General features: G+C 43.0%; 1 protein-coding gene across 6 annotated transcripts in view; it reads left to right on the top strand.

Annotated features, from left to right (window-relative positions):
• TEX14 (testis expressed 14, intercellular bridge forming factor) overlaps positions 1 to 15,591 on the top strand; it is a 311,576-nt gene that overhangs the window by 56,890 nt on the left and 239,095 nt on the right. For all 6 annotated transcript variants that reach the window (XM_033922951.1, XM_033922948.1, XM_033922949.1 and 3 more), the window contains one exon: positions 7,468 to 7,598. In XM_033922951.1, coding sequence (XP_033778842.1) covers positions 7,468 to 7,598 — 131 coding nt within the window. The remainder of the gene's footprint in view (positions 1 to 7,467; positions 7,599 to 15,591) is intronic.

Raw genomic sequence — 15,591 nt, 5'->3', positions numbered from 1 at the left:
AATACTATTGCAGAAGCACAAGATCTCTACATTCCGAGGATTTCCAAAGATCGGAGAACTAAAGGCAAAGGAGAACCGGCATGGCTTACCATACAGGTGAAGGAAGCCATAAAGGTAAAGAAGGACTCTTTCAAAAAATGGAAATGCACGAAGACAACCGAAGCCTGGAACAAACATAAAGATGAACAGAAGAAATGTCACAAGGCGGTGAGGGAAGCAAAACAGGACTATGAGGAAAAAATAGCCCGGGAGGCCAAAAACTTCAAGCCCTTCTTTAGATACGTGAAAGGGAAAAAACCTGCAAAAGAGGCAGTGGGACCCCTGGACGACAAGGGAAGAAAAGGGTACATCAAGGAAGATAAACAAATCGCAGACAAACTAAATTCCTTCTTTGCGTCCGTCTTTACGAAGGAGGACACCTCAACAATACCTGAAGAGGAGAAACTGTTTACAGGAGAAATAGAGGACAGCCTCACCACAGTCGAAGTGAACTTAGATCAGATATACTACCAGATCGACAAACTTAAAAGTGACAAATCCCCTGGACCGGATGAAATTCACCCGAGAGTCTTGAAGGAATTGAAGATTGAAATTGGAGAGTTATTGCAAAAACTTGCAAACCTGTCAATCAGAACTGGTCAGATACCAGACGACTGGAGGAAAGCGAACGTCACGCCAATTTTCAAAAAAGGATCGAGAGGAGAACCGGGCAACTATAGACCTGTGAGTCTTACGTCTGTCCCCGGCAAGATGATTGAATCACTGATCAAGGATAGCATAGTTCAGCACTTGGACACACACGACTTGATGAAACCCAGTCAACATGGATTCAGGAAAGGGAAATCGTGTCTGACGAATTTACTCCAATTCTTTGAGACCGTGAACAAGCAAATTGATAGTGGAAAGCCGGTGGACATAATATACTTGGACTTCCAGAAAGCATTTGACAAAGTTCCACACGAAAGACTTCTCAGGAAGCTACAAAGCCATGGCATAGAGGGAGATATACAAAGATGGATAGGCAAATGGCTGGAAAACCGAAAGCAGAGAGTGGGCATAAATGGGAAGTTCTCCGACTGGGAGAGAGTGACTAGTGGTGTGCCCCAGGGCTCGGTACTTGGGCCGATCCTTTTTAATATTTATATCAATGACCTGGAAAATGGAACATCCAGTGAGATCATCAAGTTTGCAGACGACACAAAACTCTGCCGGGCAATCAGATCGCAGGAGGACAGTGAGGAACTCCAGAGCGATTTGTGTCGGTTAGAAAAATGGGCGGAGAAATGGCAGATGAAGTTCAACGTGGAGAAATGCAAGGTAATGCATTTAGGCAGTAAAAATAAGGAATACGAGTACAGAATGTCAGGTGCAACTCTGGGGAAAAGTGAACAAGAAAGGGATCTGGGTGTACTGATAGATAGGACCCTGAAGCCGTCGGCACAATGCGCGGCAGCGGCAAATAAGGCAAATAGAATGTTGGGCATGATAAAGAAAGGAATCTCGAGTAGATCGGAGAAAGTTATAATGCCGCTTTATAGGGCAATGGTCAGACCCCACTTGGAATACTGCATCCAACATTGGTCTCCCTACCTAAAGAAGGATATAAAACTGCTGGAGAGGGTGCAGAGACGAGCAACTAAACTAGTGAAGGGTATGGAGAAACTGGAATATGAGGATCGACTTAAAACACTGGGATTGTTCTCCCTTGAGAAAAGGAGACTGCGTGGGGATATGATCGAGACCTTCAAAATACTGAAAGGAATTGACAAAATAGAGCAGAGAAGATTATTTACAATGTCCAATTTGACACGGACAAGAGGACATGAAATGAAGCTAAGGGGGGGCAAGTTCAGGACTAATGTCAGGAAGTTCTGCTTCACACAGAGAGTGGTTGACATCTGGAATACTCTCCCAGGGGAGATTATTGCGGAATCGACAGTCCTAGGCTTCAAAAGCAAACTAGATGCATATCTCCTTGAGAGAGGCATATAAAGATATGGTTGGCTATAAAATAAGCCAGGTGAATACCTAGCAGGGCCTCCGCGTGTGCGGTCGCCGGACTTGATGGACCGAAGGTCTGATCCGGAGATGGCGCTTCTTATGTTCTTATGTTAGGTCTTCCACTTGGGCAGTCAGCGTCACGCACGTGTCCTCCTGGTCGGACACGCGCTGCTCGACCTCCGTCAGGCGCTGGCTGTGGGAGTCAAACTTCTCATGCATTTCGTCCACCGCTGATTGGATTTTGTTAAGTTTATCTGCCAGCGCCGCCGTGACCAACCGCGTGATGTCGGTGATCCAGTCGCCAGCGGGAATGGTGAATGTGGCCTGCTCCGCCGCCATCTTGGAGGGGGTAAGAGAGGGTTTGTCCCGGGTGCTTTTCGCCGATTTAACGGGCATACCCCGTGCCGCTGCGGTCGCTCCTGAGGGTCAAGAGAAGAGCGGGGTGTTATTTCCTGACTCGCCTGCTCGTTTCTGCAGTGGGGACACAGAGGGGTCGGTATTATCGCCGATTTAGCGGGTGTGAGGCAGGAGCTCTCCGTTCGTGCGACCGCTCAGGCAGGCTGCATCACGTGACCCCCCTCCCCATTGCTTTTTAACATTTATTTGGCCTTTTTAGGCAATAGATTATCACAGTTCAAAATTAAATTATTTAGCTATGCAGATGACATCACTGTTGTAATTCCTGTACATACTTCTTTCTCTCAAATCAATCAAACTGTTATTGAGATTCTACAGATATTTGAATTTTGGATGTCAGAATTTAAATTGAAAATTAATATAGAAAAAACCAAATTTTTCTTTGCCTCACCAAATTTAAATGAAGATCATCTATTGTTTTAAATGATAAAGTTTATAGCATCCAGCCAACCATAAAGATACTTGGTATAATTCTAGATCGTACCCTTACCATGAAAAATCAGGTTGACTCATTGGTTTGAAAGGGTTTCTATACTCTATAGAAACTAAGAACTATTAGAGCATATTTTGATTGTTCAATCATTGGTCCTTAGTCAGTTAGATTATTGTAACATTGTTCATCTTGTTGATACTCAAAAAAATCTTCAAAGACTGCGCATAATTCAGATTGCAACAGTCAGACTGATTTTTAATTTAAAGAAATATGACCATGTTACTGATTTCTATCGCCAATTGCACTGGCTTCCAATTGAAGCAAGGGTTTCATTTAAGTTCAGCTGTATTTGTTTTAAGGCACTAACAGGTTTAATTCCAGAGTATTTTATGAAATCTTTCATTATTACAAATTCTAAACATTCTAGAAAATCTCATTCATTATTTTCATTTCCTTCTGTGAAGGGATGTAAATATAAGAAATTTCAGGAACGATTGCTGTTTTTTTAGGCAGCCTTATAGACTAGGGATCTAACTCACATATTCACATTCTCAAATTCGTATCAACAATTTCGATGTGCCTTAAAGACGTATCTTTTTAGGGAATCTTTCGGAAGTTTCTTCATTTGTATTACTAGTCTTTGTAAACCGCATAGAACTTAATGGTATTTGTGGTATACAAGTGAGTTTTTATGTTGTTATGTTATGATGAAAACGCCACAAAGTGATATTATCATACATTCAGACAGGTTGTTTCAAGGAACGTCCCCTAGAAAAATCATTATAATAAAATGCTGATGATTACAAACTATATCATACTTCTTTCACTCCCAAACAAGATAAGTAAAAATGAAAAATATACTTCAGCATACCAACTGCATCATCCTGACTGGTGATCTTAAACCCTTCAAAAATGGCTGTGGCATTTTTCTATTCTATTGAAAGCAGTCAGTTGCAGTCACATGACTTGCACAACCAATTAGCAAAGTTTCTGAGCTAAACCAACATCCAATGAATCTAGCGTTTAAAACCACTGGACTCACTGAATTTAAATGATAAATCCAATACTGTTCTTTATAGATTACAATCTCAAAGTTATACAGTAATATACAAAATATTGGGACGAGGTGGATATATAAAACTCAGAGGTAATGAAGGCTTGAACTTTTGTGTAGCACTACTGAAAACTGTTTAAAGGTGAAAGCGCTTTTTGGGGTATCAGTTATATCTTTTATAAAGGCAACATAACTTACCATGCCCTTAACGATGGTCGCTAAACCTGTTCCATCCGGTTTAGCATGCATGTATTTTAGTGGCTGATTATCAAAATGACTCATCACAGTCCTTTCCAAGTTTTTCTAGCAGTCTCCGACTCTCCGATTCAAATGTGGTACAATGATAAACCGCAGTAACAATCCCTGCTGAGAAGTACCACCTCCCCTCAGACACAACATCATAGCATGTTCAAAAGTAAGCTTTGTCCTTTTGGATTCAAAGATGTCAGATAAGCATTCCAGATGAGTAAAAATCTTGTCTGTCATTTAGACTACCTCTCCACCGTTTGAGCTTCCCAAGTGACTAAAGCATGGAGTTTATTTCTCCACTTCCAGAAAGAAGGTGGTACCGAGGAAGTGAAGGATTGCAGTATGCATTTACATGCTAGGGGAGACACCTTATGACACAGCATACTACCCCCACCCCCAGGCAGCCCTCTAAACATTCCTGGCATATCCAGCACCATTTGTGCAACTGTACCCACTATCGTTCTCCCCAAGATCCTTTGCAAGTATTGTTTTTTTAGCTAACCAAAACTTCTGAGTATACCAGCATTCCCAAAATGAGTGGGATGGAGTATTGGGTTCTCTTGTCTGTCAAATTTAACCAGTAATTGAAAAGAGATGAAATAGCATTTAGAAACAATTTGAGCTGCACAATCTACAGGTGCTTTTTACTCATAGAACTTAAAGTTAATTTTTATATGGGTCTCTGTATAAGAAGGACCTATAGACTTTGCACTTACTTTTTGTGCTACAAAATGCCATGAACAGGGCCAGATTAAAGGATAGGCCCAGTAGACACATGCCTAGGGCCCCAAAATACCAGGGGGCCCCAGGGCTGGCTTTGGGGGGGATAGCAAACAGGCAGGGGCCCCCCCGACTTCCTGGTGAGGACAGCTTCCCTCACTTCCACTCCCTCACTGCCCACAAGCGAACTGAACTCAGGCCGCGGGGCTCTAACACCGCATGCGCTGACTTCCCTTCTCCGAAACAGGAAGTTATGTCATTCCTGTTTCAGAAGAGAAGGGAAGCTGTCGCGCACAGCGTTAGAACCCCCCGCCTGGATTCAGTTTGCTCTAACAGTGCGCACTCCGAAACAGGAATGACGCACCTTGCAAGCTCCGGCTTCGGGGCGTGAGACTCTTGGTAACTGGCTGCAGCATCAGCCGCGTCCCACGCATCAGCCTTGCGTGGCCAGAGCGGCACGTATCCAGAGAGCCGAAAGGGCAGGATGCAGCAGCCCCGCTCTGAGAAATCGCCTTCCCTCCCTGTGGAAAGTTTCCGCTTGTGTCCTCCCCTGAGGACAGCGCCGCCAAACATAAATGGGTGAGTGCCACTCTCCCCACCAACTTTTCTGTCACCCTCTCCTGCTCCAGCATCCCCTGACACTTTGCTCCCCAGAGCCGGAGAAGGCAAGTGGCTACGTCCCATTCTTTCACTGGGGCTTATCCAGAAGGCAGGGCAAGTGACCCTTGGCTACTAGCCAGCAAATCCGAGAGGTCCAAACTGGACCTTGTAATGTGTGGGGTGATGCCGCCCTTTACATCCAGCCTGGCTACAAAACACGGAGGCAGCAGCAGAAGCACAGTAAATTCCACCGGCTTCCGAGAGAAAGGAAGAAAAAGAGAAACCAGGCCATGGAGGGAGAGAGAAGAGAAGGAGACAGATGCCAGGCCAGACCAGGGGCAAGGAAGGAGAGAAAATGCCAGATAATGGAGGGGGAGAGAGCGATAGAAGAGAAGGAGAACATAAAGATGCCAGGGCATGGGGGGAGGGAAGGGAAACTAAGGAGATAGATGCCAGACCATAGAGAAAGGAAGGAGAGGAGATGCCAGAGCATGGAGGGGAAGGGGGAGATAGAAGAGAAGGAAAAGAGAGAGATGCCAAGCCATGGGGTTGAGTAGGAAGGAAAGGAGAAGAGAGATATGCCAGAGAATAAAGGAAGGAGTGGAGACAAAAATGGAGAGGGGGTGAAGCTGAAATGAAACATGTACAAAGGAGAGAAGGGGCACAAGACAGACAGTTTATTGAAGGGACACAGAAAGACGGAAGATGCCATATGGAAGAGAGAGGGCAGTGAATGGAAGGGGCGAGACAGAGGGTGAACAGTAGATGGAAATGGAGACAGGGGGGACAGAAGTTGAATGGAAATGTGGGGGAGAGGGGGGACAGATGCTGAATGGATGTGTGGGGGAGGGGGCAGACATTGAATGGAAGGGGGTGAGAGAGGAGCAGACATTGGAAGGAAGTGGGGAGGAGAAAGAAAAAAGGGCACATACTGGATTGGGAAAAGAGGATAGTGTTAGATACTGGAAGGGGTGAGGGAGCTATAGATAGACACAATGAAAGAGGGAAATTGTCTAAATTCACTCTTACTATTCAGAGGCAGAAAATAAATTGAGATGGAAGACCAGTGAGAACAGGATTGGAGAAAGAGATGTCAGAACAGGGGAGAAGGGGAGGAGATAGATATCAGACCTGGGAGGAGGAAAGGAGGAAGAAGACAGATACCAGATCTGAGGAGAGGAAAGGAGGAGAGAGAGAGATGCTAAAATCTGCTGGCTGGGAGGGAGGGAGAGATGGAAGGGAAGAAGACAGATGGAGAGGCGGATGGTGGGGGGGCGGAGAGAAGTAGATGGATGCCACACCAATGGGGGGGGAAGGGAGAGATGGAAGGGAGAGGTAGACAGTTTCTGGAAGAGGCATAGAAAGAGAGCAAATGCCATATGGAAGAGGCAGAGAGAGGGCAGACAGTGGATGGATGGAAGAGAATGATGAGACGATGAGGAAAGCAGAAACCAGATAACAAAGGTAGAAAAAAAATTTATTTATTTATTTATTTTTTTAATTAATTAATTTTTGCTTTAGGAAGGGGGGATTTGTTCAGAGATATTTGGAGGTTGCATAGAAGAAAAACTGTATACTCGCACTGGTATGGTAATATTTGTTGTTTGTTTTGAATTTTAAAATTACATTAGATTTCTGTTCCGCCATTGCCTTGCGGTTCAAGGCAGATTACAAAAGAAATAAAGTGGAAATAAAGAAGTAAATAAGAAAATGGGTAAATAAATGGAAGTGGGGCATGGTGGGGGAGGGGCAGAGGGCCCAGTGGACTTGTGTGCCTGGGGTCCTTGACAAATTAATCCTGCCCTGGCCATGAAAGTCTATTTTTAGTTGGGCAAATGGTGGAGAACCTTCAGACAGGTCATTTTAGCCATATAAATCTACATAATAGGTCTAAACACTGTGCTCTAAATCTTATTTTAATTTCATATTTAAGAAATGTTTAGGACACATAATTATATTTAGTAAGAATGCACTAAGTCATTTCTGCTCTCAGTTATGTTCAACAGGAAATAGACAGCTTGCTTACTTGGCTTCTTACCCGCTCATCAGAGAGAAAGAAGTGGTTCAGGCAGTAGATGAACCTACCTTAACTTTCCATTCTGGGCCTTACATGACCATGACTAAGTAAGTAGGTTTTAAGGATGTCTGGATAAGTACAGTGTGGAGTGAAGTCTATTGTAGTCTTCACATTAACTCCTGAATTCTGTGTAAGGCATTCCCAGTTGCGCGCACAAATCTGGGCATATACCAAATTTGTACATGCAACTTGATTGAATAACAAGCCAATTAGCACTGATAGTTGGATTCTTAACAAATTGGCTTTAATTTAAATTTTTGCACGTAAATTTAGGCATGGTGCCAAAAAGAGGACTTGGAAGTGGGAGGGTCATGGGCAGATGAAGGGCATTCCTCAAATTTACACGCATAATTAGACAATAAGGAACATCCGCACCTAAGTTAGGTATTAAGATTTGTAGTTGGTACAAATGGATGTGCCTAAAGTTAGGCACAGGTCCTGAGCATAAGTACTATTTTATAAACCACACCTAACTTTAAGCATGGTTTATAGAATACTGCATGGTGCTTTTTTTCAGTGTCAATTTTTTAGGAGCTATATATAGAATTTACCCCTAGATGGATGATATTATAAAGCATTTTTTGCTTAGAGTAGGTTTATCTTGAAGAAATTGACTCATAAAATTGTGCATGGATATACTTGTGTAAAATTTAAGAGCATTGCAAGGTTGCTCCTATCTTGGCCTTTCCCAGGGGCATAGTATGGCTGAAGCTGAGTAGGTGCTGCCTAGTGCCTACTGCCTAGTGGGTTAAAGTACATGAAGAGAGAGTGGGAGTGATTTTAAGTTACTCCAGTACTGTGAGATAATATGTTGTGTTGTCTTTCCCTCACTTGTATGATGAACGATTGTATCAAATTTTAATAAAAACTTGAAACTGACCCAGACAGCTTGACAAAAGATTTGATATGTGTTTCCATACCATACCATATTGTTTCTTATACCCTGTAAATGTCAGCTGGGAATCTTTTCGGCTTACATAAGATTAATAAGGTTAGCAACATAGACATTATGAATCATAGCAAGACTATAATAAAAACAGATGCATTTTTAGCACCTTCCTAAATTGAAGATAGGAGGAGGTCTGATGTAAGCAGGTCGGGAGGCAGTTCCAAATTTACAGAAAGTTATGGTGGAAAACCTTCTTCTGCTTGCTTTAAGCTGTAGTCGGATGAACTGCATCTTGATTTAGGCCCCGATGCACAAAATGTTTCTTTGCAAGTACTTGCAAAGAAACTCTCCTCCCGATGCACAAAAGACTTCTTGGTGGCTGCTACCAAGCTTCGTAGCAGCCACCAAGAAGCCTATGCAAATGTATTACAAGGAGCACATTAGCATTCTAGTGAGCACATCCTGTAATGCACAACAGGGAAATGTGTTGTTTCCCATGCAGTCTTTAATGGCAGGGGCCTGGATGCACTAAAATTGTCATTAAAATCCTGTGGGTCACTGTGGGGCTGCCAAATTGTTCGATTTGAAAACGGCGATCAATGTTCAAATGGCTTTGTATGTACTGTAAATGAGTTTTACGAAGGTCTGCTGAATGAGCACTCTGTGTAATGCACAGCAGGGAAATGCATGATTTCACTTTCAATCTGTAATGGCACGGGGCCCGGATGCACTAAAATCGTCGTCAAAATCCTGTGGGTCCCTGTGGGGTCCGATTTGAAAACAGCAATTGATGTTCAAATGATTTTGCATGCAAATAAGTTTTACCGAGGTCTTCCATAATCCCATTCAGTAGTCATTGGAAAAGCAACATTGACATGTGCAGAACTGGCAGGGGAATCCCAACCAGCTGAGTGGCAGGGGAAGTCCTGAAATAGCCTCCTGATGTTCAGTTGTTTGGGGTAGGAAGACTTTTTTGGGGTTTTTTTTTTTTTTTTTTTTTTAAATGGGCACATAAGGTCTGGGAGGTCAATGGATGATGAGGGGTGTACATAAAACGTGCCTTTAACACTTACAAATATGGCACACCTGTCAGTAATTTCAGGTTGTTAGAAGTGCATGCCTAAGCAATGATAGGGCATTGGTTGGAGTGCTTGTTATATTAATGACCTCGTTTTAATACTAATGAGCTCGTTTGCATAGTAGAGTCGGAGGCTACAATGAACACATGGAAAAGTCTGTGATGAGTCACTGTGTGCATCAGTCAGTAAATTACTTTGACGTTGAACCAATGCAAACTGGTTTAGTGATGATTGTTAAATGCATGGTGAGTTTAGTACATCTGGGCCAGGTTCTGAGCTGTTGCAGCCTACTTTCCTATCAGTTCCTGAGGCTGATTGGCTCAGGGACTGACAAGAGAGTAAGGCTTGATAGCTCAGATCCCCCCCTGCAATTAAAGAATAAAAAAAAGAAGACTCCTGATCCGTTCCTTCCTCTGATCCCTCCAACTGTCCATGGTCCCCTGTCCCCCCTCCCGTGACCCTCCTGATGCTAGGAGCCCACCACACCACATACCCCCAATGCCCTCGAACCTTTAAAAAAAATTGGCAGGAGGGATGCCCACTCTCTTCTGTCACAGGGTCAAGTCCCCCCTCATGCCGGGACCCCCATCCCCCCTCTGTACCTTAAGATTGAAGTTTGGCATGAAGGATGCCCATTCCCTCCTGCTGGCAGGTCTTCCTCTTCAAAATGGCATTCCTTCTCCTTCCTGGTGCATCCTGATCGTTGACTGAGGCTAACATATATTCTAGTGGTGTGTCACTACCCTTTTTGAGGAGCTGAACGTCAAAGAATGATTTGTAGAGAAGTGCCCTATTAAAATTTTTTACTACTTCCCCTTTTCAGAAACTTTCTCTTTAGATTAGAGTCTCTGTTTTATTCCTTTTTTCAGGGGCTCCTATGAAGCTTGTTTTCTCCAGAGTGCTTCCTATTTCTGCGTTTGATATGCCTCAGCTTCCTTATGAATCTCTAGTGACAATATACCTTGAAGAAGTCTTCAGGCTCTAGTGTCTGTACACCTGCTGGTGAAGACAACATTCAACTCACATCAGTCTTTTCAGCCTTTCTGATGTGTTCCTTTGGAGTGTATCCTCAAAATCACGACTTTCTTTTCGGTGTTGCTATAGAAGGAGAGTCGACATTCCTACTGTACATTGAACTGATTTAAGAACATAAGAATTGCCACTGCTGAGTCAGACCAGTGGTCCATCATGCCCAGCAGTCCGCTCACGTGGCGGCCCTCTGGTCTAAGACCAGCACCCTAACTGAGACTAGCCCTACCAGCGCACGTTTTTGTTCAGCAGAAACTTGTCTAACTTTGTCTTGAATCCCTGGAGGGTGTCGTCTTCTGCTGCTTGACTCTGCCTTCTCAGTGCTTACATATTACTACTACCAGAAGCATCAATGAACATTGACTTTTTCTGGCTGGCGGGAACTAACAAGGGTGGAGAGCCTATCAGTTAGTTCTCCTGTCATTACAGCTCTTCCCTTGTTTTTGCTGCAATACAGGACCAACCAGGTGTATTTGTTCCTCACTGCATTTCCACTGCTCCACTAATGTTGGAAGGTGTCTGCTTGAGAGCATCCAGACTATCCCTCAGTTCCCTACATATCTTTATACTTCATGCCGGAGGTTTGGGAGTGGCTGTAGGGGAGGAGGAGGCCGCTTAATCCTTTTAGGATAAATTTTCTTCTCCTGCTTTTAATCGCAGTATTTTTTCCGTCTTTTAAGTTTTGGGCCTTTTGGCCTTGGGACCTTTTGCCTTTCCGCCGCTATCCGGCTCTTCACATCCATGAGTTCTATGGGTCTGGAGTTTTTTTCTCTTTCCCACTCAATAGGTTTGCACATCTTTCAGTTATGCTGTTGTTTTTGCACCCAGGTGCAGTATTTTTACTCTTTCTGAGTCTCAGCTCTCTGAGTTTCAGGGAAGCCTGCTATTTTCTATCATTCCTTTGGGCTTTCCATATGTGCTTGCGCTTTTTTGTCACTTAGCGCAGTTTGCACTGCCAGGCCTTTTTTACGGCCTCTCATTTTTTTCAATATTGAGAAGGAGTGTTTGCATTTTGTGGCTCCAACACTCCGTTCTTGTTGTCTTCGGAATTTTCTTTTCCAGTATGACTACTATTCTTCAATTTCGATGGTGACTCTACCAAAGTTCTTCAGTTTTTGGCCTCTTCTCTACTGAGAGCATTTCTTCTTCTGGATTCGCTCTCCTTTGCCTCTGTATTTACCTGTTTCAAATTTGAACATTTTGGGGTAAATTCTCTATTACTGCGTTTAACTTAGGCGTGCTTTGGACGTCCGATGTAAGTGAATAATTACGAAGTTAAGGGTCTTAATTAATGTTAATTGGGTAATTAACGACACATAGAAGTCCCTATGAGGTACTTGACGAACTGACGTCTATCGAAAGCATAGTCCCGTCTCCAGCTCTGGACGTGGGCGTTCCGTGGGCGTTCCATGGGCGTGCCAAATGGGGATGCTACCTGAGCGCTACCTGAGCGAGCAACTGCGTCTAAATATCGAGTATTATGTAGACATAAGAAACCCTGGTCTAACTTGGATTTCAATGCCGTTTCAACTATCGTAATTGCGGCTCTTTGTTACACGCGAGGCAGACGTCCGCTGTGTTTTTTCATCAATAATTCCAATAGTGAGTTTGAATAGGTAATTTTCATCTTTTCTCTGTCCTAATAAATATAATGACACCATAACAATGGAACACATTATATTGCATGGATAACAAACCACATTTCTGCCCAAACAATAATATAATTTACACATGGCTTTTACAACCCCCTTTTTTTTCTCAACAAACAGCACTGCAATCGGCTCTCTTTTGAAAGCAAAGAAAAAACAGCACACATTATCAGCACTTAAAAAGAGAATAAACAGATACACACCTTAACATTCAGCTTCCCTCATTGCAAAATGGAGGTCTTCAGTTGCACAAAACTGACCTCATTGTGACCTCATCAATCTGCACCTTCAAAGTAGTATGCCACAATTAAAAGATGTGCTGCGTATAGAACTCACAACCTCTGGATGTTAGGAGCACAGGCTGGCGCCTAACACATAGAGCTACAGCTACTTCTACTAAGGTCCATCTCACCACCCGTTCATATCATACTTGACTGAGCTGTCTATGCTCATTAGCGATCATATCAGGATGAACTCAAATAAGTTTAAGCAAAGGAATGCCTAAAGATTTGGAAGGTTTTTAAGTAGAAAACAAATATCAACTATGTATTAAAGAATTGCAGCACAAATGACGCTGATCGGCAAGGGCAAAAAAAACACCACTTTTCCGGTATGACGCCTAAACGGAACAGATTATTTACAGTCATATATGCATTAGTACAGTGCTTAGAATAAAGATTAGCGTGTGAGAAAAATGGAGCTCCACCTCACATGTATTCAAGCACACTTGGGAATATGGGTTTGGGGCTCAGTGAAAGCAGCGCTTTTAACCATTGAGCTACCACTCTTTTGTCTCAGCCTACTATGACATTATAGCTAAACTCCTTTTCCCTTAGCACTTCACTAAGATATGATATGACAAGGGAGCCAGAGGCATTGGAGCTGTAGGTCAGTGAGGAAAGGCACTCTCTACCAATCTTCCGGCCTTTGAGGGTTCAAATCCCAGCCTGTATTTTACTTGTGGCATATCTACCTTCCAGGTGCACTTTGATGATGCTTTCCACTTCTTATAGGAGTTGAATATAACATTACTGTACAACTTTGCTGTGTAGCAGAAAAATAAACTTTTCCCCCTTCCATGCTAAGAATTTGAGTTCAACTCATCTTATATTTCTCCTTTTAAACATGGCATACTTTGTTAGTTTATATCATGGTAAAGTATACATTTCTGAAATGGTGAAGAAACAATAATATACAACTGCAGTGTTTTGTCTCACCAAACTGCTATAAGTACAAGAAAGCATTTGCAGCTCAACACGGTAATGCTCCTGTTCCGAGCTCTGACCTCTGAAACTCCCCGGTTCGACTCCCACCTTTGCTCATTTTAATAAGGTCCTAGTTTTTTCCTATTAGCTCTTATAACAGGGTCTACATGATGGACTTTGCCATTTGTAAGGTGCACATTTCCCTTTCCAGGCAAACCTATTTTCAACTTACCATGGCTCGGACATCCTAAGCAGTGATGAGAGCACATTAACCAGGCGATCCACAAATGTCATCTTGCTGTCAGAGGAAAGGTTTCCTCTCATGTCCGAGCCATGGTAAGTTGAAAATAGGTTTGCTTGGAAAGGGAAATGTGCACCTTACAAATGGCAAAGTCCACCATGTAGACCCTGTTATAAGAGCTAATAGGAAAAAACTAGGACCTTATTAAAATGAGCAAAGGTGGGAGTCAAACCAGGGAGTTTCAGAGGTCAGAGATCGGAACAGGAGCATTACTGTGTTGAGCTACAAATGCTTTCTTGTGCTTTTTCTTCCTAATATCTTATTCATCATCCAGATCCCACTTCCTTGTTAGTTGGAATGGTGTAGAGTTTCTCCTTTGTCGATTACAGTTTTGCTCAGTACTGTTATAGCTTTTCACATGCTAGTGGAGGAAAAGCTTCTTAACGGCTTGTTTCAGCTTTTCACATGCAATCGAGGGACAACCTCTCTCTGCTCCTCCCTTGATCTTTAAATTCATGAAAAGGTGTTTCAAGGTGAAACTACCTCTCAAACTTTCACCTGTAATCTGGGACCTTCATAGTTTTCTTTCCAGGTTAGTGAAGTCTACTTTTCAGCCAATAGTCACAGTTCCTCTTCACTTTTTTCACCTGGAAAGTTATTTTTTCCTATCTTGCTCACTTCTGTCATGAGGGTCAGTAAGTTGCAAGTGTTGGAGGCAGATTTATCCTTCACAGTTTGTCTCTCTGATACCTTTTGAATGGGGTGGAGATGTTTCATCTCCTTCTCTCCTTCTCTCCTCTCTGGGTCTATAAGTGTGCTTGGCTTTTTACATTACCAGGACCAACTCTTCTCCCCAATTCTTTGTCTCCTTTGATTCTACAAATTGGGGACATTTTATTTCGAAGGAACTGGTTCCTCACTGTTTGTCTGTCGTTCTGTTTTGCTCACCCTGGTCTGCACCTGGTCATTCAGGTCACAGCCCATACTGTCTACGACAGTTTCTGTAGTTTTCCTTGCATTTACTTTTCTTACGGACTTCTATACAGCTGCCCCTTGGTCCTCAGTTCACACATTCATTTCTCCTTATTGTCTGGATTTTTTTCTCCAGATGGGATAGGCATTCTGGCCAGTTTTGTATGATAATATTTATTTTCTTGAAGGCCAACTCTCCCGCCATCTCATTCTAGTTAGCTTGGAGGTCACCCATGTGTGAGAATATGCTGCCTGCTTGTCCTGGGATGAAGCACAGTTACTTACTGTAACAGATGTTATTCAAGGACAGCAGGCAGATATTCTCACAATCCACCCACCTCCCCTGGTTGGCTTCTTAGCATAATTTTGACTCTGTATTACATTTATTGAACCATACTTAAGAATATGGGTGTTGCATCCGTGACAACAGTGCTTTAAACCATTGAGCTACCAGTCTTTTGCCTCAACTGACTATGATATGATAGCTAAGTAGAGTATACTTTGGCACATCACTAAGGTATGCTATGACAGGGGAACCAGAGACACAGGTGTAGGTCAGTGAGTAAAAGCACTATCTTATAGGGGGTGGCGGGGGTTTGGTTGCTTGCTGAGAGAGAGGGTCAGGGGCAAGCTTCCCAAAGCAGGAGCAGTGTCAGTTCTAATGGGGGGGGGGGGTCGGTTGGTTGGTGAGATAGAGGGTTAGGGGCAGAACAGAGAGTCTGCACAGAAAAATTCTGCATGGATGGGGAATTCTAAGCAAATTCTGTTCCGTGCAGTTGTGCAGAATTCCATCAGGAGTAGAAAATGTATAGGTAAGCATCCTTTTTGTAAATCATTATTTAGGTGCCAATTCCCATCTAATTGATGATGGTTAATTATCTGGAACTGAAAACAAGGATCTGTAATGGAAAGTGTGATTTTCTTCTTCCAAGAATATTTCCACAATTAATAATTTATTTATTTTTTGTTAAAACTC

This window comes from Geotrypetes seraphini, chromosome 15 (assembly GCF_902459505.1).
Source record: "Geotrypetes seraphini chromosome 15, aGeoSer1.1, whole genome shotgun sequence".
Lineage (NCBI taxonomy): Eukaryota > Metazoa > Chordata > Amphibia > Gymnophiona > Dermophiidae > Geotrypetes > Geotrypetes seraphini.
The sequence above is the reverse complement of the archived record's forward strand: the minus strand, read 5'-3'. Positions and strand labels throughout refer to the sequence as shown.